Source organism: Phocoena phocoena, chromosome 13 (genome assembly GCF_963924675.1).
Source record: "Phocoena phocoena chromosome 13, mPhoPho1.1, whole genome shotgun sequence".
NCBI classification, from domain to species: Eukaryota; Metazoa; Chordata; class Mammalia; order Artiodactyla; family Phocoenidae; genus Phocoena; species Phocoena phocoena.
In genome coordinates this window covers 1,236,228-1,261,714 of record NC_089231.1, presented here as the reverse complement: position 1 = coordinate 1,261,714, position 25,487 = coordinate 1,236,228, and the positions used below count along the sequence as shown (strand labels likewise).

The 25,487-nt window shown below is 59.2% G+C and overlaps 1 protein-coding gene across 2 annotated transcripts in view; it reads left to right on the top strand.

Moving 5' to 3' along the window:
* Positions 1 to 18,635, top strand: part of ATP9B (ATPase phospholipid transporting 9B (putative)) — a 217,108-nt gene extending 198,473 nt beyond the window's left edge. The window contains exons 22-30 of one of the 2 annotated variants that reach the window (XM_065890490.1): positions 1,493 to 1,637; positions 1,825 to 1,889; positions 2,450 to 2,605; positions 2,706 to 2,770; positions 8,200 to 8,308; positions 15,401 to 15,458; positions 16,126 to 16,329; positions 17,595 to 17,627; positions 18,499 to 18,635. In XM_065890490.1, coding sequence (XP_065746562.1) covers positions 1,493 to 1,637; positions 1,825 to 1,889; positions 2,450 to 2,605; positions 2,706 to 2,770; positions 8,200 to 8,308; positions 15,401 to 15,458; positions 16,126 to 16,329; positions 17,595 to 17,627; positions 18,499 to 18,635 — 972 coding nt within the window. The remainder of the gene's footprint in view (positions 1 to 1,492; positions 1,638 to 1,824; positions 1,890 to 2,449; positions 2,606 to 2,705; positions 2,771 to 8,199; positions 8,309 to 15,400; positions 15,459 to 16,125; positions 16,330 to 17,594; positions 17,628 to 18,498) is intronic. The other variant, XM_065890491.1, reaches the window with a different exon arrangement.
* The last annotated feature ends 6,852 nt before the right edge of the window (positions 18,636 to 25,487 follow it).

Below are 25,487 nucleotides of genomic sequence, written 5' to 3'. Positions count from 1 at the left end.
TGCACAGCTGCCGCGGGCTCCTGAGTTCTGCTCCTGTCCCTCTCGCTGCGTGTGTGGGACCCGGGACCTCTCGCCGGCTCGGCACCCCCATCCCCGCAGCGCTGTGAACTCACGCTTGGGTCGCCTGTTTCCGTGGTGCCCGGTGCTGTGCGACCTGCCCGCCGGTCTCCCCGGAGCCCGCGGTGTCTGGTCCCCCCCGGGCTGGGCCCTCCATCCAGCCGCTGAGTCGGTCCAGCACCTGCCGGTCCCGGGCTCCCTGAGCCCCAGCTCCTGCCCAGCGCAGCGCCCTCTTGATGGTGCTAAGGAGTGCGGTCCAGTCCCTGTCCACGGATCACACTTCCTTGGTTCTGGGGGACGAAGGATGACTGTCCCCTCCTTCCCAACCCTGGCGGCACTGATCGGGGCCTGAGCCGGCCTTCAAGCCCCCTTTCCTTTCCCGCCTTCTGTCTCTTCGCTCCGCCTCCCACCCCTCGTCCAGAGGGTGAGGCCGGCCTCTCCAGGGCAGAAGGGCTCCGTTTCCCCCCCGGCCCCCCGCCCCCTGGCTGCGCGTGAGGAGGGGTGAGGGGCCTGGGCCTCGCGTGTTCTCGGCTGGTCCCACCGCCGGCTGCAGGTTGCTCACAGCAGCCGAGCCGCATGCATGTGGCCGGCTGCTTTCCAGCCCAAAGCGTTTCGCGAATTTCCCCTCCGTTCTAGCCCCTCCTTGTAGGTCGATGTCTTTTTTAAAACCTCTCTATAGTTGGGACTTGGGGAGGGAGCAAAAGTAGCTACTTGTGTTAAACACGCTTCTGTGAGTGTGTTTTTATTGAAATCTTTTTGCTGTTTCTGTCCCCCAAATCCACATGTTGTTCCTGGCAGCCAGCCGGCCCCAGGGAAACCGCAGGCTGGAGCGCACATCCCCCCTCCCGCCAGCACCCCAGTCCCGCTCCCCAAAGGCAGCGTCGCTGTTTCTGCTTCTGGGTCCTGCGGTGGTTCCTCCCCTCAGCGGGGATACTGTGTCCGTCTGTTTGCTGCTGAGTACCTGCCGAGAACGCGGGTTTTCGCTCACCACCCAGGTTTTAGGTGGCAGAGGGCCTGGGACTGCGTCTTGACCTCTTCACGCGGGGCACGGGCGCCCACACGGCTCTCCTGCAGGCGGATGTGCTGTTGGTGGTAGTCGGCGCCCCGGGGGCTCAGGACCCTCATTTCTGACTCCTGTCCTTCGTGTGGGGTGACTCTCGGGGTGTCCAGCTCAGCAACGGGACCCCACAGACTTCAGGCAGCTTTGGGGAATTTTTATCTTCCCCACCAAGATGGGGAACTAAGGATCGTCGCTGAGGGTATTGTGTGCTAAAGACCAAAGACCTTTTCAGCCAACCCCGGAAGGCGGTGCTGGCATCCCCTGAAGGCAGATGAGCTTGTCCGGGGCTTCCCTGGAGCCCTCCCCCCAGCCTGCGTGCGGGCTCCGTCCATCTGTCCGTGCCCTGAAGCCCGGCCTCGCTTCTGCCGCCCCCAGGTCTGCCTGAAGTACTACGAGCACGAGTTCGTGGAGCTGGCCTGCCAGTGCCCGGCCGTGGTCTGCTGCCGCTGCGCGCCCACGCAGAAGGCGCACATCGTCAAGCTGCTACAGCAGCACACGGGCAGACGCACGTGCGCCATCGGTGAGCGTGGGCGTCCGGGGAGCCGGGGTCCTGAAATGAAACGCGCGGGGACGTGCGCCCGTCTCCCTCCTGCCCGCCCGGTGGATTACCCCCGGTCTTCCTGGGTGTTGAAACCCCGTCTGCCGGTTGGCGAGGAAAGCCGGCCCCTCGCAGGTTCCCACTTCACGTCCGCGTTCCGTGCTTCCAGGTGACGGAGGGAACGACGTGAGCATGATCCAGGCGGCGGACTGCGGGATCGGGATCGAGGGGAAGGTGCGTCTGTCCGTCGTCCCCGCCAGGCCCCTGGTCAGCCCGCTCACACGCGTGGCCGGGGGCTGGGGGGAGGCGGACCCACGCTCTGAGGGAGCAGCTCCATGAGGGCACGTAGAGGACAGGCACGTCCTGCCGGGACTCGGGCACCTTCCTGGTCCCCGAGCTGTGCGGGGCTGCACCTGGGCCGCTCCCCGGATCCCCGCAACCCTCTCTCAGCCCCACACACACGGCCCGCGCTCGGATGTCCGGGTCTCCCGGCCGGTCGGGAGCTGTGGTCTGCCTCCCGTGCTCACGTGAAAACACCCAGAGAGACCTGGACACAGGCTGGACCCCGGGCCCCTCTGCTTCGTGAATCAGGCAGCAGTGCTGAACCCGCAGCCGCTCGGCGGGGTGGCAGGTCCAGAGAACTGTCTTGAAGGTGCCCCGGTCCCTGCTCAGTTTCTGTGACACCGTCGGTGCCAGGCCGGGTCCTCCCAGGGTGCTGGCGGGCGGCTCCCGGGGCGGGGCCCGCGCTGTGCCCCTGTCCGGCCCTTAGCCCGGCCCGTCTGCCTTGGTCGCAGGAGGGCCGGCAGGCCTCGCTGGCGGCCGACTTCTCCGTCTCGCAGTTCAAGCACATCGGCCGCCTGCTCGTGGTGCACGGGCGCAGCAGCTACAAGCGGTCGGCGGCGCTCAGCCAATTTGTTATGCACCGCGGCCTCATCATCTCCACCATGCAGGTGCGGCGTCCGGAGCGGCCGTGCGGGGGCGCCTGGTGCCTTGCGGCCTGCGCGCATATTGGCCGACCGTGAGTAACCGGCGCTGCTCTCCTCCCTCCAGGCCGTGTTTTCCTCCGTCTTCTACTTCGCGTCCGTCCCTCTGTACCAGGGATTCCTCATGGTGGGGTAAGTGGGCCCGTCACGCGCAGACGTGGCAGCGGCACGTCGGGAGGGCTTGTAGCCCGGGAGCACGTGCAGGGGTCTGCTTGCGTGGCTCCCACACACTCAGCCTGAGGACGAATCGACTGGTGTACGGAGCCACGAAGTGGGGCAGCCAGAGGCAGCACGTGTCCGCTTATCCCTCCTACGACCCTGCTGTTACGGTTCTCATGGAATTTCTGTTTACACGGGGCAGCGCACCTGGGTCGGGAACTGTGTCGGAGCCGGGACTTTCTCCAGCCCTCGGCGGCGGCATGGTGGGGTGGGGGGTGGGGGGTGACTGGGTCACTCCCAGGCTGGGGAGCCCCTTCCTGAAGCCTGCGCCCTCCTGGCTGGACACGGTTGATCCTGACGGCGGCGTGAAGTTGGCAGCAGAGACCTCGAGAACGGGTGGTGCTGGCACGGGACCTCACATTCCGGGACGGACTCCGTCAGGCCTCCCGCGGTAACGAAGCTCATCCTCAGGGCGCCCGCCCGGCAGCTGGGAAGCCCGTCCGCAGAGCGGCGGCCCGGGGCCCGTGGCGAAGGCTGTGCTCGTTGCGCTGCCAGGGCTACAAAGCGGGAGGCCTGTGTCAGACAAGAGTAGACCGGAGTTTCCTCCCCTCACCCCTCGTGACCGCGCCAGCAGGTAAAGTCAGCGTGGCGGCCGCTGTGCAATGAACAACCCGCGCGGCTGCTCTCCTCTGCGAAGCCCCTCAGCCGCGGGCCGGGCCCCTCCACCGCGTGGTGAGGGCGACGGTGGTTAGCACACGTGTCCCGGCGCCGTCCTGTCCCCCCGCACCCCTAGGACACGGGTCTCCCGGCCTCAGCGTCTTCCCAGGTCGGCGGAGGACAAGCCAGCGAGTTATCGCACCCCGTGGAGCCCGGTTCAAGGGCACGGTTACGTGCGTGTCACCTGGCGGCTCCCTGAACCCCGAGAATCCCGGGGATTTCAGCGAGAGGCATCGGGGGCATCAGGGGCGCAACGTGGGCTGATTTCAGGGCGAAGCTGTGCGGGCGAGGTCCCGTCGCGAGTGACGGGGCTCCCTCGGCCTCCCGTCCTATGTCCTGGCCTCCTCCCCCCGGGCCAAGGGCGTCCGCCGCCTCCGCACACCCGTGTCTCCAGAGTGGACGTCAGAGCGAACTGGGGACCTGGTGGGACCAGCTCTGGGGGGCGCAGGGCAGGCGGGAGGGGAGGTGGGAGTCTGGCGAGGGGTGGGCCGAGCCTGGGGTGTGGGCGCAGGAGAGCTTTTCAGGAAGAGGGAGCCCTGGGGCGGGCGCTTGTGCCCCGAAGAGGACAGGGCACTAAGCTCGGCAGCGGGGGGCTGGGGCAGTGGCGGCGGTGTGAGGTGAAGGTGCCGCTCTCCTGCCACGTGGACGCATCCCTGAACGCCCGGCTTGCCGCCCAGGAGCCGCAGGGGCTGGATCCCGGTCCCCCTCGCCCCGGGTCTCCATCGTTTCTCCCCTCCTCCCCTGGCTCCTGTGTGGCTTGAGCTGTTGAACAGGTTAGGTTCTTGTGGCAATTAGAGCCTATCCTTCCCCACGGAACTCATGCGGACCCTGCCCAGGTCCCTGGAGGCTGAGGGGAAGCACTGCCCCTCCCGCGTCCCCAGGCCCAGGTCAGGATAAAGGCTTCACTGCGACTGGCTGTGGGGCTGGGCCTTGCGCCTGTTCAGGCAGCCTGCCCATAATCGCAGCAGGAGTTCCTAGAGTCCTTCAAAGAGAGGGAAAAGCCTAAAGGTACAGAAAGCTACAAATTTTTTTACATTTTTCCGTTGCTTGCTTAAGTCTTTGCAATAATTATCACATTAATTCCTCTGAACAGCACAGAATTTGCACAGTAATGCTGGTTATGCCTTGAGTTTGTCCAGTGCATTTCTTCCTTGGAGGCCAAAGGAAAAGCATAACCATTCTCACTTTCCGTTTTTCTAAGTATGGATTTGAAAGTTTAAAAGGAAGTTTTAAGGGGCAGAGGTGACTACTCCCTAGATAAGAACTGCCTAAGTTCATGGAATTACAACCCTAGGCCTGATTTCGCTTCCCGTCTGCAGCCTGAGCCCTGTCGGCACAAGCACGCATTATTTTTAAAGCTCCTATTTATTATCAGGCTTCACTGAAAGTTTTATTTAAAGTTTCTCTGCATGTCCATCACTTAAACGAGGCGCCTGTAATTCTCTGAAGCGGTAGTCCCTTGGATTTGGCAGGAATGGAGGGAGATGCTTCTGAGTTAAGCTTCTTCAAAAATAAATAATAAAATAGTTTTGCCCTCACCTAGAAAACAAATATAAAGAACTGGGCGGGAAGCAATGTGGTGTTTTTATCAAATAAAATCTAACCAGACCAAACTACTGACCTTCCATGATGGAATAACTGGCTCTAGAAACTACAGGACAGTTGATAGAATTCCGTTCCACCTATGTACGGTTTTTATCCGAGTTCATTTCATTAGCTTTCTAGGGACTGGTGACCCAGGTGAGGCCCACCCGCACTGCTGGTTACTTCACGGAAGGAAGCTCGTGCCGAGGCCGCCCCGGTTCCCCCTGGAGCCCACCAGGCGGCACCTGGCCCACTCCCCTCACTTAGCCTTCGGTTGCGTCTGCCCACATACCTGAGGTCCTGGGAGGGGCTGTGCCCTGCCTCCACACGCCTCCCTCGGCAGGTCCTCTGGGGAAGCACCGTGCATCCTGGCCCCACTTAGCGTTCACGGGCGTCAGCACATCCAGGGTTCTGTGAGACCCGCTCCACATGGTCGAGCCAAACCCCTCCTGTGCCCGACAGCTGCCGACGTCCCGTGTTCAGGCAGCATCCTTGGAGACACGCAGGTCTGCTCTAGCTGAGGTGTCCCTCTCGTGATGGCCACAGCTCCCAGGAGGCACCCCCGGGCCATCACAGGTATGCATCCTCGCAGGGGATTTCAGTGGGGAGCCTGAGGATGCGCGTGGGAAAACTACCAGATGCCGTCTTCACAGGGTGCCAGGAGGGCACGTGACATCTGAGGAAGAGTCCTGAGCTGTAAGCAGGAGCCTGGGCGAGTGATTGAGGAGGGGGGCTCGCAGCCCGTCACCGAGGGGCACCACGGAGCGACAGGAAATGCCCTGTCCTCCCAGCCCACGCGACTGGAAGACAGGCTGAGGTACAGGGAAAAGCTGTTTTCGGACCGTGGACACCAGGCAGCAGGCACTGAGGCCGGAGACAAGGGAAGCTGGCAGAATTCACAGCTGGAAATCCCTGGAACCTTGGGGGTAAAGATTCCTTAGGCACAAAATGCGTGAACTGTCACAGGAGAAATTGACAAGATGGACTCCATCAAAATTAAGTCTTCGCTCCTCTAAAGACAATATTAATCAAATGAAAAGGCAGGCTGGGAAACCTATATCTGATAAGAGCTCTGTACCCAGAATGTTTCATGATCTCCAAACAACTCAGTTTTTTAAGAAAAGGCTAAAGATTTGAACGTACATCACAAAAGAAGATGTAAGAATAGCCAGTAAGCACACGAAAATATATTAACATCATTAGTTACAGGAAATGGAAATTTTAACCCCACCTAGAGGCCAAGTTAAGACAGACCGCGCTAAGCGTCAGCAGGAAGCTGGGGCTCCCGGGACTTACAGCTCCTGGCCGGAGTGCACAATGTTTGAAATGAGCCCGGAAGACAAGTTGGTCGGTTTTTCATACGATTAAGCATATGGCCCAGCAACCCTCCCCTCCGAAGCCTGCTCCTCCTTTATTTGCGGTGAGATCCACCGCGCCATGTCTCTACTGCCCCGGGGTGGGGGGGGGGTCGGGCGGGGTGGGGGGAGCCAGAGAAGCAGCAGACGCCAGGTCCCTGTGGTCCGCGGCCCAGCCTGGGGGCTGATGGGGGGATGGGGGTCTGCGCTAGGACCCTGGAGGAAGCCACCCAGTCACGTGCTGGAAACTGCCCTCAGCAGAATCAGCTGATAAAAGGGGTGGTGATGATGTTTGTGATTTGGTTGTAAAGCCGGAGGAGTTTCTGGCACAATAACAAGGGTTCTTATCGACGGTCTTTAAGAAAATAGAGGCTCCTCGGACCCGCGCTGTGACACTCGTGAATCCCGGTGCAGGAGGGTCACCGGGCCGGGCGCATGTGCAGCTTGGTCCTCCTCGTGCGTCGGCTGGCTCCGGGGGATGTGGGCCGGGTTCTGCCTGGGTTCCTTGGCCCTTTCAGCCCCCTGAGTCCTAAGGGGACTAACAACAGCAACTACCTGAGTCCTAAGGGGACTAACAACAGCAACTAGAGATTTAGAGGAAAGTAAAGAGCATGTACTTGTTGACCTGACGCAGAAGTGAGAGGTTGAACCTGTAGGTAGAGAATCGAGCCATCAAAGTGCAGGCTGACACTGGACAGCAGACGGGAGACTTGAGCAGGGCACTTGGGGACGGCAGACGGGCCCGTGACAAGGCGGTTAGTGTCATCAACCACCAGGAAATGCATATTTTAACCACAGTGAGCTGCCCCTCCACGCCTGTCAGAATGGCTGAAACACCTGTGACAGCAGCAGATTATGGCGAGGATTCAGCACCCGGATCCCTCGTGCGTGCTGGCAGGGATGTGAACTGGTGCAGCCGCCCTGGAAGGCAGCTTGGCAGTCTCTTATAAAACTAAACATGCAGCTGCCCTATGACCCAGTGCCTGAACTTGTGGACATAGGATCCCAGGTGGCACCCGTGTCTCAAATAAGTGCAACTTTTACAAAAAACCTGGGCAGTGGATGTTTATAGCAGCTTTATTTGTAATAACCAGACACTGGGAATGACCCAGATGCACCTCAGAGAATGTCTGGGGTGCAGAGCTGCTCTGTCCACAACCACGAACGCTCCTCAGCCACCAGAGGACGGCCTGTCGTATGGCCACACCTGGGTGACCCTCCAGGGACTGGGGCTGAACGAGAAGCCGAGCCCCAGGCTCACCTGCTGTGTGGTGCGTGCGTGTCACCTTGAAGTGACAAAAGTTATAAGATGGAGGACAGTTGCCAGGGGTTCAGAGGGGCTGGGAGAGAAGCAGGCTTCAGGGGGCCCTGGTGGGCTTGGGTGCCGCGTCTGGACCATGTCAGTGTCGGCGTCCCGCTGGAGATCGGCTGCAGTGTTGGAGATGCTGCCTCTGGGGAAAGCTGGTTGAAGGTCCCCGTGGTCTCTGTGTTACTTTTGGTAACTGTGCTCACCTCTGCAGTGATCTCAAAATAAAAGCTTTAATTAAAAAAGGATCCTGCTGCCTGTCCGCATTTGTGGCTTGTAGACCTTGCTCCTGTACTGTGGGTAAGTATTCAGTTTTAGGACAAGTCGTGCTTGGTTGCCAACTTGTTTTTGTCTGCTTAGGGTTGGACCTTGGCCTCTGGTTCAGAGGTGTGCTCCTGGTGGTGCTGGGTCCCCCGTGTAACCTCCCTGCTCTCCTCCAGGTATGCGACGGTCTACACCATGTTCCCTGTCTTCTCCCTGGTGCTGGACCAAGACGTGAAGCCCGAGATGGCAATGCTGTACCCAGAGCTGTACAAAGACCTCACCAAGGTGCGGCCTCAGTTAGGCATCAAAGGGGAAAACGGCGTGTGCTCGAATGTTTGCAGTGCAGCTGTGATACCACGCGTCGAATTATAATTGCGAAGGGTGCTCATAACCGTTTGTGGAGCTTCTGTGGATTTAGAACCGTGGCTGAGGGCTCCCTCTTTCTGGGTGAAGGGTGCTTTGAGCGGGGGCTCCCGGTCAGCACTGCGCAGTGGGTGGGGCCGGCTCCCGGCCCACCTGGAGCGGCCCGGCGTTCGAGCTGGTAGGAACCTGGAGCCCTGGGCGGAGCGCCTCTGAATGCCCACATCTCCTCCGGCCATGGGCTTCAGAATTTTGTCTGAAAGGGACCTACAGTATGTTTCCATCCCTGAGACCCGCGTGCTGTTGTCACAGTGACGCTACTGAGGTAGAAGTCCACTTCCCCAAGCTGTGCAGGCTTCATTCACGCAGCCCAGAACTGCTCTGGGACAGTTAAACATTCCTGAAAGGAGTTTTAAATTTATCATGTTTTTTTATGAAAACATATCTCTGTAGCATAGAAAACATGCTCCACTGGGTGGAGGACATGCCCAGCTCCCCACACACAAACCCTGGTGACCTCAGAACCTTCCAACACTGACTGACATATATACACTAATATGTATAAAGTAGATAACTAGTAAGAACCTGCTGTATAAAAAATAATTTAATTTAAAAAAAAAAGAACCTTCCAACACTGAGAACAAAGTCCACGGACCCCCAATTAAATTTAGGTTTACAGTTGATAACCTGAAGTCACCGACTGATTTTTAAAGCTGTAGCCGAATGTTGTAACGGAGAAAGAATCAGATCAGGCATTAACAGGTAGACTCGCCCAGCTAACCTCTAACCGGTCCCAGTGGTGTTGGGTAAGTCACGTAAGTCTTTGGATTTGATGGTGTTATTGTAAGAATTTGATGAGATTAAGATTTTTTAAAATTTTATTTATTTATTTTGGCTGTGTTGGGTCCTCGTTGCTGCGCCCGGGCTTCCTCTAGTTGCGGCGAGTGGGGGCGACTCTTCATTGCTGTGCGTGGGCTTCTCATTGCGGTGGCTTCTCTTGTTGTGGAGCATGGGCTCTAGGCGCATGGGCTTCAGTAGTTGTGGCACGTGGGCTCAGCAGTTGTGGCACGTGGGCTCAGTAGTTGTAGCTTGTGGGCTCTGGAGCACAGGCTCAGTAGTTGTGGTGCACGGGCTTAGTTGCTCCGCGGCATGTGGGATCTTCCCAGACCAGGATTGAACCCGTATCCCCTGCCTTGGCAGGTGGATGCTTGACCACTGTGCCATCAAGGAAATCTGAGATTAAGACTTTTTAAATCCATTGAAAAAAATAGAAAATGCATGTATTACTTCTATAATCAGGGCAAAAATAAAGCTAGCTCAACAGTATAGTATAAAATAAGATAAAATAGCAAACATTATATTTCATATTTTGTTTGATAATAAGATACAGATGTGAGACATATATAAAGCATTATTATCGTGATAAAAATATCCTTGTGAATATTCCAAGTAGAAGAAGATCTTTCTGGTTTAATACCCTAAGATGGTGAAACCATCATGATTCAGTGAATCAGAATAGGCTCAAAGATCCACAAACTACAGGAGGCTGTGGCGAATAGTTATAATTTTAGTAGATTGTGTGTTTCCTGATTTCCAGTGGCTCCAGAAATGTTTCCCTAAATGCCGCCTCACAGATATGAAGGGGAAGCCAGCTTTTTATGAACATCAGTGGAGGGGCTCGGTGGATGCTCAGGGTTAAGGTCACTGCAGGTGAGGCCAGGTGACGCTGCCAGACCGTCAAGGTGGGAGGACTTCCTAGCAGGACTTCAGTGTCCCCACCAGTGAGGGGACACGCCGCTTTCACCGTTGCCCACCAGAACCTTCTTTGTGGGTTGCCACGTTACTCTAGTGATAAAAGCAGGCTCCCGGGGTCACAGGTGTCCGGCGCTGAGTCCCAGCTCCCCTCTGACTGTAGCCGCGAGGTGGTGAATCCACACCATCAGCTGATACATTTGAACTTGAGGGGATGTTAGGAAACCACGTCCAATTCCAAGTAAGTTGGGTCTCGTTAAGGGTGCTGGCTTTCCATTCTTGTTAGGATGGCCAACAGTTAGAATATTTCAGTATCCTAGAGTCAGGACCGTACTCCTGATCTTTCAAGTATATATTCCTTTAAAATTGCATGCACCCGAAATGCTTTGACAGTAAAGTAGCACTAAGGCACTCAGCCAGTTAACTTGATAAGAAGTGAGTCTTTTTCTTATTGAAGCTAGAGGAACATTCTGGAGCTTGACATTGCTTCTGAGCCCAGCGCTTTGCACCCGCTGGGGACAGGCAGTCTGTCCGAGTCCATCACTGTGGGTGGCACGGTTGAGGGTCCCGTGCCGGGCACTTGTAAAGACCTAGAAGGCTCTGCTCCTGGTCTCCACAAGCCTTCAGTTGGGAAAAGAAAACATGAATTCGGGGTAAATTAAATGATGGCTGGACAGTAGCAGAAAACAAGCCATGGGCTGGAATGTAAGTTACTGTCCAACAGATGATTTATCTTGTAAGTTCTGAGCAGAAATCTCGGGTCCCAGTAAATTCATTAAATACCACAGAGGTAATCAAGGGAAGCAGCGTGCACATCCCTTGTAAAACAGAAAGGAAAGAACTCTACTTCGAAATAAAGTATCCTGGTTTTATACTTATTTCCTAGCCAGTCTTTTTTTTTTTTTTTTTTTTTTTGCGGTACACGGGCCTCTCACTGTTGTGGCCTCTCCCGTTGCGGAGCACAGGCTCCGGACGCGCAGGCTCAGCGGCCATGGCTCACGGACCCAGCCGCTCCACGGCACGTGGGATCTTCCCGGACCGGGGCACAAACCCGTGTCCCCTGCATCGGCAGGCGGACTCTCAACCACTGCGCCACCAGGGAAGCCCCATAGCCAGTCTTTTTATGCTAAGAGTATAAATGCCCCAAGCATCACCAATCTGACTTAGGGTTCTAAGGAGATTAGGCGATCCTGAATGTAAACATTTGTTCTCTGCTGTGTCTCCAGGGCCTAAATCTGGACACAGTGTCTGTTCCGTAATTGGCGAATGAGCGAGGGAAGGAATGAATCAGTTAAACAAAGAGGCAACATTTCCTTCCTCTTCCTAAAACCACACAGTTCTCATTCCTTACCGAAAAGGATGTATTTGTAACGATGTTTGGGTCACGTTCTGCTTTGAGCTGTTAAGCTTTACTCATGGTGAGTGCAGTCACTTCTGATTTTCTGGTGCTGCCAGTTAGAGGGGAAACATGTGCTCATCCCTCTCCTAACCCTACAGATGACTTTCTTTGTCCTGAATGGTCTGTGGCCTCTTATGAAAAACCACCTGAGCCTGAGCCCTGGGGTCAGGACTTAGGTGACCCGTGGTCAGCTGAGCCAGCCCGTGTGCTCCTGAGATAGTTCAGTCTCGCAGCCGTGAGCTCAGTTACCGAGTCACAGTGTTATATTCGTGATAAATTAAACTACTCACTACAGAGACACCTGAGTTATGGTGGCACTGACTGTCAAGACATCATAGGTGATGTACAGTCCTTCCTAAAAGCCCTTGAAACCATTAGACGTTGAACTATTAGGACTACGTCACTGTTTTCATTTTCTGTTGAATAGTCTGAAAATGGTTTTAGCTTTTGAAATGTGTATTTGTATCCTTGTATGATTTTAAAAATAATAGTGATAAGGAAAGGAAATTCAGGGTATAGAAATTAAAAAGGAAGAAATAAAAATATCTGTTTGCAGATGCCAGAATCGTCTATGTAGAAAATCCCAAATAATCCACAAAAAAACCCTCCTAGACTAGTAAGTTTAGTAAGGTTGCAGGATACAAGGAAAAAATATTTTTAATTATTTCTAATTCTGTATAGTAGCAATGAACAATTGAGATCTGAAAACAATTTTAAACACTGTTTATAACAGCATAAAAAAGTGAAATACTTCGGTATAACTAACAAAATATGTGCAGGATCTCCATGCTGAGAATTGTAAAACTGGCTGAAAGAAATCCTAGAAAGGAACAAATGAATGTTCGTGGATTGGAAGTATCAGTGTTGTTGAATATTGACAACTGATTCTAAAGTTTATATGGAAAAGCAGAGGAGCGAGAATTACCAAAACAAATTTGAAAAAGAAGAACAAAGTTGGAAGACTCCCAGTACCAGGTTTTTATCACTGGCAAAGGATAGACACACAGGTTAGAGGGTAGAACAGAGAGCCCAGAACTACAGCCACGCATGTCAGCCGGTCTTTGACCAATGTGAAGGGAAATCCAGTGGAGGACGGTCGTCTTCTCAACAGACAGTGTCAGGAGAGCTGGTCACCCTCGGTCCACACCTCAGGTCTTACACAGAAATTCACTCACAGTGGGTCATAGACCTAAATGTAAAATGTAAAACGATAGACCTTCTAGGAGAAAGTACAGAAGGAAATGTGCATGACCGGCGTTAGGCAAAGAGCTTTTAGATACGAGGTCGTAAAGGAAAAAATTGATAAATTGGACTTCATCATAATTACAGACTTTTTTTCTGTGAATGACACTGTTAGGAAAATGGAAAACAAACCACAGACTGGTAGAAAATATTTGCAAATTGCACTTTTGATAAAGGACTTGTATCCAGCATATATAAAGAGCTGTCAAAACTCAAAAAGAAAACAACCCAAGTTTTTAAATGGGCAAAAGACCTGAATTGACACCACACCAAAGATGATGATGTACAGACGGCAACTAACCACTTTTATGAAAAAACGCTCAACATCATTTTTCATTGGGGCATTGCAAATTAAAATCAGATACCACCGCAATCTGTTAGAATGGCAAAAATGTAAAACCGACACCACCAAATGCTGGCAGGGATGCTCAGCCGTGCTGGTGGGAATGCAGGCTGGTGCGGCTGCCCTGGAAGACAGCTTGGCGGGTTTCCCGTAAAGGTAAACATACACTTATCACGTGACGCAGCAATCCTGCCCCTAGGTGTTTACTCAAGAGAAATGAAGAGGTACGTTCACACAGAATCACGTGCAGAAAAGTTGATGGTGGCTTTGTCGTAATTACCGAAAACTGAGACGACCGGCTACCCTTCCCCCCGTGAGGGTGCAGCCGCACAGTGGGATCGTGTCCGTGACGGGAGGAAACCCGTCCGTTCAGCAGTGCAGACGACTCTCAGATGCATTTTGCTGCAAGAAGAAGCCAGGCTCAAAAGGGAGTGTGACCCCAGTGATCTGCCGCTCTGGGAAATGCACAGCTTTAGGGAAAGAGGACAGGTGGGCGGCCACCCGAGGTTTGCGGTGGGAGGGCGTGACTGGAAGGGGGCAGCGCGGGAGCTTCGGGGTGAGGGACTCTTCTGTCGCACTGTGGTGGGTGGAGACTGGACCTCTGCCAGCACAGAACCGTCCACCCAGGAGCTGGCATGTAGACTGGGACAAAGGGCTCCAACCGCAGGACACATGCGCCACAGAACCACAGCGGGGGTTGCTGCCCTAAGAAGCCTCGGGGAGAGCGTCCATGAGTGTCTGCGGAGGGGGCTGGAGACAGACAGAGCCGCCGCCGGAGACAGGGCTCCCGCCACGGGACGCGGCATCGCAGGGCCCCTGCACTCGGCGAGTCGGCGGCGGCGTGTCGGCTGCAGGTACAGAGGCAGGATGGGGGCTGGTGCAGGTACGGACAGAGGCAGGAAGGAGGACCTGTGTGCACACATGCCAGGGTCTGTCCCCGAGCGCGGCTGTTTCCTTCCTTTAAAAAACAATATTGCGTGGGGCTTCCCTGGTGGCGCAGTGGTTGAGAGTCCGCCTGCCGATGCGGGGGACACGGGTTTGTGCCCCGGTCCGGGAAGATCCCACGTGCCGCGGAGCGGCTGGGCCCGTGAGCCATGGCCGCTGAGCCTTGGCGTCCGGAGCCTGTGCTCCGCAGCGGGAGAGGCCACAATGGTGAGAGGCCCGCGTACCACAAAAAAAAAAAAAATTGCCTTTTAACAAATGATGACATGTTTGAAGGTTGCTCTCCACTCACGCGCAGTGAGGCCTCGGGCTCAGCCAGGACGTTCTCAGGTGGCCCCTCGGGACCAAGCTGCTGCAACCGTCTCTTTCAAAGGTGTCCGTGGACGCCGGGTGGACGGGATTCAGCCTCTGGGTGTCCTTGTGCTGGCGCCTGCCCCCGTCCCGTGTACGGTTGGTTCTTCCCTCGTGCCGTTTAGCATCACGTGCCGCCTCTTCCTGGCGGGGACGCCCCGCACCCCAGCAGAGCCTTGGTCTCCTCCGTCAGGCCTGGCTGCAGCGCGGCCTTCGGGAAGTCTCCAGCTGCGGTGCTTCCCCATCCACAAACGGAAACGACGTCTGTGGGCTGTGCCGGCGGGCGGGAGACGCAGGGGACGAGCGTGAGGGTCTGTGAGTCCCGCGCCGCGGCCTTGCCGGGCTTCGTCCCGACACCCTCATCCACAGGCCTCGGGGACGTGCGCTGCCTCGGCCAGCCCTTGGCAGGAACGGGCTGGGCGGCGACTTGTGACCCCACCTCCTTCTCGGACAGAAGCGTCTTCGGGAGTGTGGTCGGACAGACGCAGGCTGGGTTTTCAAGGTGGAGCTTGCTGAGCCAGAAACCCTTGTTTGTGCTGGGCTTGTTGATGTGGCATCTTTTCCAGAGAGGGCCTCGGGGCCTAACTTCTGACTTCAGGTGTGATAGACCATCCTTTGTCACGCAAGGAAACTAAGAGGTAGATATAGGAAGATTTGTTCCCAAGAAGTAAAGAAGAAATGAAGGGAAATTGTTTTTACTATGCAGAATAGTACGTTTCAATGTTTGTTTTATACACGTCGACTCCTGGGTCACTAGGAAGCCTGGGAATGGAGAGCCGTGGCTTAAGGTCACCAGAGGTCAAACAGGAGACCGCTCACCCCTTTACCATGAGCTGAGCGGGGCGGGCGGCCCGGGTGCACGGGAGGAGGACGGTGGCTGCATCAGTACGTGGGTTGGGCTGGGGGCCTGGGGTCTTGACAAGTCACACAGCTACTTGAAAACGTGTGTTCTGCTCTGTTAACTAAGCTGCTCCACTGTCTACCCTAGGGAAGATCCTTATCCTGTAAGACCTTCCTCGTCTGGGTTTTAATCAGTATTTACCAAGGTAAGATGGACCCGCCTTCTCCTGCACTGAGGCTTTTTTGTTTTCTATGGGCAATATTGTTTTCACCTCCCAGTTAAGTTCCAAAAGCTTAACATTTCATCAGCAGTTGAATATTGCTTTCAGTTTATCTTGTGAATCGATACCCCAGCAGCTGGTCCCGCAGGCCTCTTCACAACGCAGCGGGGGTTGGCGTTTTTACTGGTGCAGGTCACCTAAAAACTGACCTGTTTTTAAATAAAAGACAATCCAGAAAAATTTAATCAGCACTTACCACGCTGCCTACGCCCCACAATGGCTTTCTTTCTTGGCACGATAGCCGGACTTCGAGAAATATGAATTAGGAAGTCCGAAGTCACCAGCTGCCCCCTGCTTGGTGTCCCAGACAAATGGGAACCTGTGGGAGTGGTTAGCAGACGGCCCTGGAAGGCGGCAGCCAGCGCGCAGTTGCTAACCGGCGTGCAGGCACGGCTCCCCCCGACACTCTGCCAGAGTCCACATCTCACTTTGTCCCGGTCCAGAGTTTACACGGATCACTGGGTGCGGGTGTGCGCAGCCCGTGTCTGTCAGTGTCGGCAGCTCTCGCCCCTCATACAGTAACGGAGCTGCCGACCCGAGTAGGAAGGTCGTCGCGTCCAAAGCCACACCGCCCACCCTGGCTGTTTTCCAGGCGGCATCCTCATGTTCGGGGCCCTGGTGCTTTTCGAGTCCGAGTTTGTGCACGTGGTGGCCATCTCCTTCACGGCCCTCGTCCTCACGGAGCTTCTGATGGTGGCCCTGACCGTCCGGACGTGGCACTGGCTGATGGCGGTCGCGGAGCTGCTCAGCCTTGGCTGCTACGTGGCCTCGCTCGCTTTTCTAAATCAATATTTTGGTAAGTTGCTTTAGCCTTCTTTTCTGAATAGCTGTCTCTTCCTGGTTTTTAAACGTTTTCTTTGTTGCCTCTAATACGTTATCTTAGATTGCAGGTCGTAATAAAACCCACATCAGACAGCTTCACAACACAGAGCTTATTTCTGTGGAAAGATTAAACCCCTTGCAACAATACGTGAAGTCGCGCCGAGTTCTCCCCACAAGAGCTGTATTGTTTGTCCCTTTTCCTGACGGAGGCCGCTGAGGCTGCAGGGAAGAGGGCTTCCAGGATGGGGCCTGGCGCCGCCCGCCCTCCTCCCCCAGAGCCACGGGGCCCAGCTGCCTCGGTCCCGAGCGGCGTCAGAACCTGGAGGCGGCACGTGGCCCAGGTCGCTGCGCCCCTGCCCCCTTCTCGCCCGCCCCTGTTACCAGCAGGGCCCTGAGGAGGGGGACTGCTTGCTGGGTGTGAGCGCTGGCTGGAGTGGGAGGGAGGGTGGGTCTGGGGGGGAGGGGGGTCACCCGACGTGGCCCTGGGGGAGGGTTGAGCCGCTCTGGGTGCGTTCGCACGGCCGTCCCCAGTCCCTCTCCAAGACTCCCGCTTCCCGTCCACGGCCGGCGCACTGATCTCGCCTCACCTGACGTGCCTCGTCAAACCCAGCTCTTCACTCCCCAGCGTCGGAAAGATGAGCGCCTCACATTTCTGTGAAGTGGAGGAGAGCAACGGACCATAAAGTTATTTTTGGTGAAAAGTGATGGTAACATCACTTTTCACGTATTGTGAAAACATCTCCATTCGTCACAGCAGAACTATAAATTACAAAGTGAATGTTTAGGCAAGTTTCAACAGCGAGAATTTATGAATTTTGTGCCTCTTCCATAAGTTTAACGTATTATAGATGGTAGAGAAGTAAAAAGAATTCCATCATAAAAGCAGAAGTCAGTTGAATTCCCATCCAAGTATCTACTCAATGGTGAGTACGTACATAGGAAAACTGTTACAGATTCGTGTTTTTGCATTAAAAGAAACATTCACCAAAAACATAGCCATGGCACATAAGAAGTGGTTATTTTCAAATTACAATATTTTGGTTACTTTGTTTTGAGAATAGACGTTTGCTTTCCTGTGTGAACGCGAATTGACACTCTTGGACGGAGCGGTGTTGGCTTCTTCTCGGGCGTTGCCCTGGGCCCGCAGCTCCTTCTCCCAGCACGTGTGCACAGAGCACAAAGCAGAAGCTACAGCTGGGACACCAGCAGCAGGGCTGCCCGGGGACCCGTGTGAAGCAGGCACAGGCAGGGTGTCTCGTGGAGCCTTCTCGGGTCGTTGATGCTACCACATCCTTCAAGACTGCAGAAACTTAGCAGAACGCCGTCACTCCAGAGGCTCGACTGATAAAGAGCCCCGCCTCCCCTCTTCGTGGCGTTTGCTGTGGGCTCCTCCCGCCTGGCGACAGCGCAGGAGGCCCTGGGCCCCATCGAGGTTCTGCGGCTCATAAGAGGGGACGGTGCTGGGCGTCCTGCGTCCCCCGATGAGCACCCGTGTCCGTCAGGCAACCGTGCGTCGTCCCCGCAACATTCTGCCGTGAATTTTTAGTGATTGGACCCCTGGAAAACACTTCCCGGGTTTTCTACAATGTGCTTAAACACAGCCTGGGACCCCGTGTGCCCTGCACGCAGGCCCGGGGTTTCCCTGCCCTTTTCTGGGCCTCAGCGGCCATGAGCCTACCAGGCTGCTTCGACCCACTTCCGACGACAGTCTCCGGGGATGGCTGTCCCAGGATCGGCCGCCTGTCGGGTTCTCACACGGCTCTTCACCCGCAAGGATTAGAACAGCCGTTAACCCTGGGAACACCAACCTGTGGTGGCAGGACCGAGGGGCACGGGAGGTGGGCTCACGGGGACAGCTCTGCCAGCGGCCTCAAGGCCCCGACGCCCAGGGTCGCCTGTCCTCAGGACGCCGAAGATGAGCCCGGACGGTCTGAGCCGGCCCCAGGCTGCCTCTGGACCGAGCCCACGGGCCGTGCAGCGCCTGTCCTGCGCAGCTGGTGCTTTGTGTCTCCTGTTAGAGGAGCCCCTGCCCGTGGCGTGCAGGGAAAGCAGTGCTGTAACCCAGACCCCGAGGCTCCACGAGGCCCGCCTTTGCGGCGCCCTGGGCGCCTCTGACACCCGTTCCCGGATTTCTCTCCCACAGATGTTCCCTTCATCATGACCATGACCTTCGTGTGGAAAGTGTCAGCGATCACGGTGGTCAGCTGTCTTCCTCTCTACATCCTGAAGTACTTGAAGCGGAAGCTGTCCCCTCCCAGCTACTCCAAGCTCTCCTCCTAGGGCCACGCACCTGCCACGGAAGGTTCCGGCACCTTCGGGCCCGTTTCCGTGATGCAGGGTGCGCGGCGGTGGCTGCCGAGAGAGGGCGTGAGGCAGGAAGGGCCCGGGAGGTGGCCAGGGTGGGGCTCCGCAGACAGTCGCGCCGAATCCGTGCCGCGGCCGGATTTCCTTTCCTTCCCTTTTTATTGTTTCTCCAAGTTTAATTTCCATGTCGAACCAGCTTGACCTTCTGTTGAAAACGTGGCCTAACGATTTCACTGCTACTGTAAAGCATCCATCTTTGTCTGCTGTTCTGAGAACTGAAACGAAAGGCCACGTCATGCTCGGCAGTTTCCTAACATTCAAATTCTTTCTTTGATGTTACAATATGGAAAGCCTCCCCGCTTAACCAGAATAAAGTCTCGATGCTATAAAGGCCCGTGTCTGTGCCACTCCCTCCCCGCCTGCCCCTCCCGCGGGCCACGCTGGTCCCGGCGGCGCCCGCGGCAGCCACGTGGCGCAGGACGGGGCATTTGCCCGTAAGTCCACGGCAGCAACTCAGGTACGTCCCGAGGCTCTGCTGTTAGTCAAGCCCGTTTCTGAGTTCCCATCCTTTCGACGTTTGTGAAGTCACGCAACTGCACACCTCGTTGTCGCCTGGCTCCGGCCGCCTGGGCCCCCCCGGCTGTGGGCGCAGCGCCTCGCTGATGCTGGGCTGGAAAAACGCTTCCCTGAACAGCCGAGTTCGTTTGTTCAAGGGGCACTTCTGGGCGGGCAGCGGCTCCACCGCTGGGAGCTGCCCGGGGTCTGAGCGGTGTGCCGGGACCCTCGGTGTGCCCGAGGCCCCCAGGGCTGGGTCCCAGAGGAGGAGGGGTGATGCCCAGAGCTGCTCAGACTGTCCCACCAGCACCTCCCAGGTGGCCGGTCCTCCCCCGCCCACCGGGCGTCGCTGTTTCAGCTCCTCGCAGAGCTGCGGGTTTGCGGGGATCTGGGGCCAAGGGAGGAGCTTGTGCTCAGGACCCAAGGGGGACCTGGGGGAGGCCGGAGGGGCTGAAAGGGGACAGGCGAGGCAGGCTTACGGGCTGTGCCAGCCACGTGCCCTGAGAAACCCTGGACGTCTCACCAGGGGTTGGGGGCTCACCCACGAGGCCTGACGGGGGTCAGGTGGACGGGCTCCCCGCCTTGGAGGGGCCAGGAGGGGGCGCCTGGGGGTGGAAGGGGCTGGAAGGCCCTCGTGCAGAGTGAGCACAGCCGCGGCCGTGAGGGAAGGGGTGACAGGACGCAGGCGACCAGGACGGGGGTGCTGTTTGCAGGCCGGTAGGTGCGCCCTTCAGAGGATGTGAAGCCGACGCAGCAGCGGGCGGGCGGGCGTTCTCCCTGAGAGCCCAGGTCCGGTCTGTAGTTTGACTGTAGCTGCGTGTGGGGACCGCTGGTGACGGAGGGAGGGCACGCTGGGTGTGAGGAGGGCCCAGTCTCCACCACCGTGTCCCCTAGAGCCTAGACGCCACTGGCCCCCATTACTGTGTGACGTAGACGGATGGTGGGGGTCAGATGGACAAGTGGAGGAAGGGTGGGCAGGTGGATGACAAGTGGAGGGGCGGGTGGAGGGATGAGGGGGTGGGTGGGGGGTGAACGGCTCTTCCGCAGCCCCTGGAGGTGGCCCCGTCCTATTCCAGACTCATGACCGTCATCAGTGTCTCTGAGTCAGGGCTGCACTGTGTCCGCCGAGCCTGTGAACTTGACCGGTGGCACCCCGGGGGACGGGGGTGTGGGCTGCGGAAGTGGCCTCTGCTCCATCCAGCTGGGACGGCCTGCGTCGCCTGCCTGGGCCCCTGCTGGGCCTCCTGCTGTGGGAGGGCTCAGGGACCCCCCCGCCAGGGAGTGCACCCCCTGGCCCGTGGGAGGGTGGCCGGAGCTCCCTGCACCTCAAGCCCGTCCTCTGAGCCACGTGGGTGCAGGCATGTCCCCACGTCCTGTCCAGGGGCCCCTGGGAGCCCTTCCGCTGGGCCCCCTCCCTCGCTCCACCGAGAGGCCCTGGAAAGGCCCCTGTGCTCTGTGGACCAGGGACTTGAGTCAGGGCCTGCTGTCTTGTCACCCCGTCCCACCGGAACCCCAGATGGTCTAAGAGACCCCGAACAGAGCTGGGGGCCCTCCACCCCCTCAGGCTCCGAGTACCCCAGAACCCAGGAGAGGCCCAGCCCAGGCCCTGGGATGGGGTCACCCGCTCGAACCCAGCGTCATCCCCCTGGACGCGGCCTCGGTCTGTCCACTCGGCCTACCAGGCCACGCCTTGGGGGGGGGGGGTCACTGCCCCAGTGACTCGGTGCCCTGGCGCCCCCGGCCTTGACCCATCCCAGGACAGCGCCGGACAGACAATGAGGGATGCGGAGACTGAGGCTTGGGGAGGTTTAAGGGATTCCCCACCTGGCCCGTGGCAGCATCCCCACCCCGTGCAGGTAAGGGCTGGGTGGGGACTCCGGGGCCCTCAGGCACAGGGTCAGTCTCTGTTCCCCTGCAGCCACCGCGACCACATCCCCCCTTCCTGCACTCGGGCCGCCTGGGGACAACGTGGCCAGAGGACGAGCCTGGCGTGTCCTCGATCCCAGACACGCCTCAGCCTCGGGGAGGGGGAGGGTCCTTCACTGCCACCTGGTCCCCCAGCCAGGTCCCCACAGTCAGGCCAGCAGCCCCAAGCCCCTCAACACAGCCCAGACCCTCGCTCAGGAAACAATCCTGTGTCCCCCAAACAGGCGGGACCCTGGGGCGCTGCTGGGCGGGACCTTCCTGCATGTTCTCTCCTGAAAGCTCTTTGTCTTGGAATGATTTAGACTCGGGAAGCTGGCTGTCCACGCGAGGAGGACCGTGCTGGGCTCCCCGACTTCCCACTAAATCCTGGTCCGAGCCCTCCGGTCGGGAAGGGTCCTCGTGTCCCTCTCTCCCAGCCGTGGGGAGCTGGGCGGGGAGCCGGCGCCCCGAGCTTCTGGGCAGGGCTGGGACGGGCCCGGGGCACGACGGGCAGGTCGTATCGGTTTGTGTCCTCAGGAAGGGGGTGCGGTGGCTGCTCCCCTGCGATCCCGCAGTCGCCGGGCACTTTGGGGCCCAGCGGGCCCTGCTCAGCCGAGCTCCGGCCGCCTGGCTGGGCTCCGATAAACAGGAAACGCCTCGGCCACCGCGCCCCGGGGAGCGGCTGTAATTCCGGGAGATTCCAGCAGGCGGCGCTGGAAGCTAAGAAATGCCGCCCACGGCCCGCAGGGTCCAGGCTGATGCCTGGGCTCTTAGGCTCCGGGCGTCTCCTTGGGCTGGAACGGCCGAGCCCAGAAAGTGTGATTCCCTGAGGGGCCGGGGTTCGTCGCCTTGAAGAACCTGCCTTCACCCGGGCGTTTGTGTCCACGCGGCGTCCACTCTGCCTGCGTGGGGCCCGGGGTACCTCCTCATAATCAAGCCCAGGCGGCACCTCCCTCCGTCCTCCCGGGGAGACCCCGCCAGCGGCCCCGCGGCTCCTGCCCCCGTCCCAGTGGAGGGGGGCTCCTGGTGGGCCCGGAAGGCTCTGGGGCCTTGGGCCTCGGAGACGACGGCTGAGCGGAACCGCGGGGCCCAGCAGGACCGAGGTGTGAAAACAGTCCTCCCTGAGCTGCGGCATTTTCCCAATTTTTAAAACCAGAGAACAGCCCCACTCCACCCCCAGTGCCCTTTGCCAAGGCTCTTCCCGGAACTGGCCGCCTGGGCTCCGCAGCTGCAGCCGCAGCCCGTCCGTCCCCGCGCCGCTCTCGTGGTCCCGGGGCCCTCATGGCTCAGGGAGGCCGGGAGGCCGCAGACGCCAGGCCTAGCGCGCGGCAGGGGCACCTTGAGGGCACTTGTGGACGTGGACGGCCCCCGCCTGCCTCTCCCGTCCCCTCTGCCGGCCGCGGGGGCGTGGGAGGGACACCGTGGACGGCTCTGAGCCCCGAGGGACGGTCGTCCGTCACGTGGCTGCTGCCGGGACCCCAGGGTCGCAGGAGGCTCCGCCCACCGCGGGCCGCCCCGGGACACGTGGCGGCCGGCACCCGCATCGGTCGTCCATCTGGGCCCCCTCCTCGGGCCGCCTGGAGCTCCATGTCTGTCCACCTGGCGGGGTGGCCAGTCAGTTCCGGAGGCAGAGCCGGATTCGCGGCCAGAAGGCGCCGGGCTGAGGCCTGGGCAGAACTTTGGACCCTCTGGGCCGAGGAGCAGACACGACCTGCGCAAAGGGTGAAGAAAAGGCCAGAACCGGCAGGGGAGTGGCGCGGGGGACGCCAGGCTACCACTACACAGGGCCCTGCGGGAGGGGCTCCCGGTTCCCGGGCGCGGACGGGCCCCCTCGCCCCCCGCGGCCCAGCAGAGCCCCTTCCGTGTTCACTCGACACACGACGCCCTCAGCAGAGCCTGAGGGGCCGTCGTCGCAGCCGCGGCCCCCAGACAAAGCACCGCCAACCAGGTGGAGGGACGGAGGTTCACCCCCTCGGTTCTGGAGGCCGGGAGTCGAAGTGAGACGGCGTCCAGGGCCGCCCTCCCTCCCAGGCTCAGGGGCCCCGCCTGCCTCTCCCCGCCTGGCCCGCTGCGCTCCTGGCTGTGGCCGCGGCGCTCCGCCGACCTGTGCCCGCGCCCTCAGCCCCGCCACCCCCTGCGTGTCTGTGTCCAAAGCCCCGGGTTCTCTGACGACGCCGGCCAGTGGGTGGGGCCTCGCTCCGAGACAGCCTCACCGTGACCGAGCCCATCTGCAAAGACTCCTCCCAAGTCCTGCGATCCCCGGTGACCTGCAGGGGGTGCGGGACACCTCAGCAGTGTTGACTCTGAGTGACTTGATATCATTCAAGGGGTCCAGTCTCTTCCCGACCCGAAGGTGCAGAGGAATCGCCAGCCAAGCACTGAGACGGTTTTAGTCTGTGATGGAATCAGGTGCCAGGGTGCGGGCTGTGCCCTCGCGGCCACACGGTGCTGGGCACCCAGCCCTGCCACCCGACCCCGAGGAGCTGGATCTTGAGAAAAGTCAGACGCCCGCGTGGCTGAGTGGAGCCCCGGCCTTTAACCTGTTGGCTCCCAGGAGCCGCCGGGGGTTTCTGTAAAGCTGGGGGCTTCTGGGCACAACTGCAGGGGGTGCCGTCCACACACAGGTGAGCTGCGCTGTGGGACGTCCCCTCAGTCCCGACGTCCTCCCGTCCGGAGTGGCCCTGACTGTCGCTCCGAGGGGAGCGGGGGTCCCCTGGGCGTCTGGAGGCTGTTGCCGTGACGACGACTTTGGGTCTCACCCCAGGACAAGGGGTGCCATCCTTCTTGCTGTTTTCCTCAAACAGGAGAGGAAGGCCGCTGCGCCCCCAGACCCACAGCCCGAACCGCGGCGACGTCTCACAGCTCGGCGTGCAACTTCCTGGCCCATGAGCCTGGGTGAGGGCCCCGCTCCAGCTGGTGAGCTCCACCCTCATCCGAAACGACGGAACAGAGTGACCAGCAAATGCCGCCTTTCCCTGCCCGCCCCGGGCCCGGCCTGAGCACCTGCCCTGCGGCAGGTCCCGAGGAGGTCCTGGAGCAGGTCAGCTCGGGACACCGTCGTCACCCTCCAGCCACACGTCTCACTGACGTCCTCGGAGCAGCTCCTGTTTTTCTCTAAGGATCTGTGGTTTTCAGTCCCCGAAGGTCGTGAGGCTGCGTCACTGTCACGGTGCCGAGGCCACTCGGGAAGAGCCACCAGCTTCCTGAGGGAGGCGATGGCCCCACAGGTGGTGGGTGCGTCCCGCGCGGCCACCGGCTCGAGCTCAGCGCTCCCACTTCCAGGCGCCACTCGGCGGGATGTGAGGCGCTCGTGCCCAGCAGACTGGATGGGCCCCTTGGTTCAGGCGCCACCGCCCCGATGCCGAGGACCCTGGGAGCCTGGCGGGGGCTCCGGGGGCGAACCTCCCACTCCCCGGCCACCCTGTGTCCTCGGCCCAGCCCTGAGGTCCCGCTGCCCGGCCGCCTGGAGCCCGTGCTGACGGCGGGGCTGTGAGGTCCCCAGCTGGCCGTCCCACACCCCGCCACCTCTGGGCGTGAAGCCTGTGGCGGGAGCCTCTCGGCAGGGGTGAGGGGCTCCCCCCGCGACCTGAGGGTGGCCACCTCCTAGCAGCAGGGCGTCCTGGGGGTGCCGGGGACCCCTCCTGCCCACCGCCTGCCACCCCACGTGGGCACACATGCAGGGCTGTGGATTCCGCCCCCCTGAAATCGCTGGAACATTCTGACTGATGCCACCCCGCCCCTCAGGAGTTCTCTCTGCCCCCTGACCATCCCCCCAATTTGTGACAAAATGAGAAGAAGCTGAAATGGCAGCAAGAAGGAGGCAGGTGACCCGGGCAAGCCGAGCTCCGTGTGCCGTGCGGGTCGGGGTTCGGGCAGTTGGCGGCCGAGCCGGGTCTCCAGGTGCAGGCTGGAGGGTGTGGGCCCGGGGGTGGAGCCCACGGGGGGCGGGGCAGGTGACGGGCGCGGGGTTGGGGGGGCGGGGCGGCTGCCCGGTGCCGGGACCCGGGGCCAGGCTCAGGCTGGTTGGATCCAGACGCAGTGCTCACAGGGTGACAGGCCACCAGGATGCGAGGGACGCCAGGCGTGGCCAGCGTTGCTAACCCTCCCTGGGGGCTCCCCACCCTCCCACCCCAGCACGTGGCCCTAGCGGTCTGCAGGACGTGCTGCCCTCGGCCCAGGGACCCTGCTCCCGGAACCTCCAGCTCGGGGCACCCACGTGGGTCCTCAGGAGGAAACTGGGGAAGGTGGACGGCGGGTGGACACCCAGCTGGTGAGCTTGGGGGGAACCTGCAGCCATTTCAGTAACCGTATCCCCCAGGCTGGTGGGTGAGCCACTCAGCCGCAGACCCCTCGCCCGGGACACCGGGG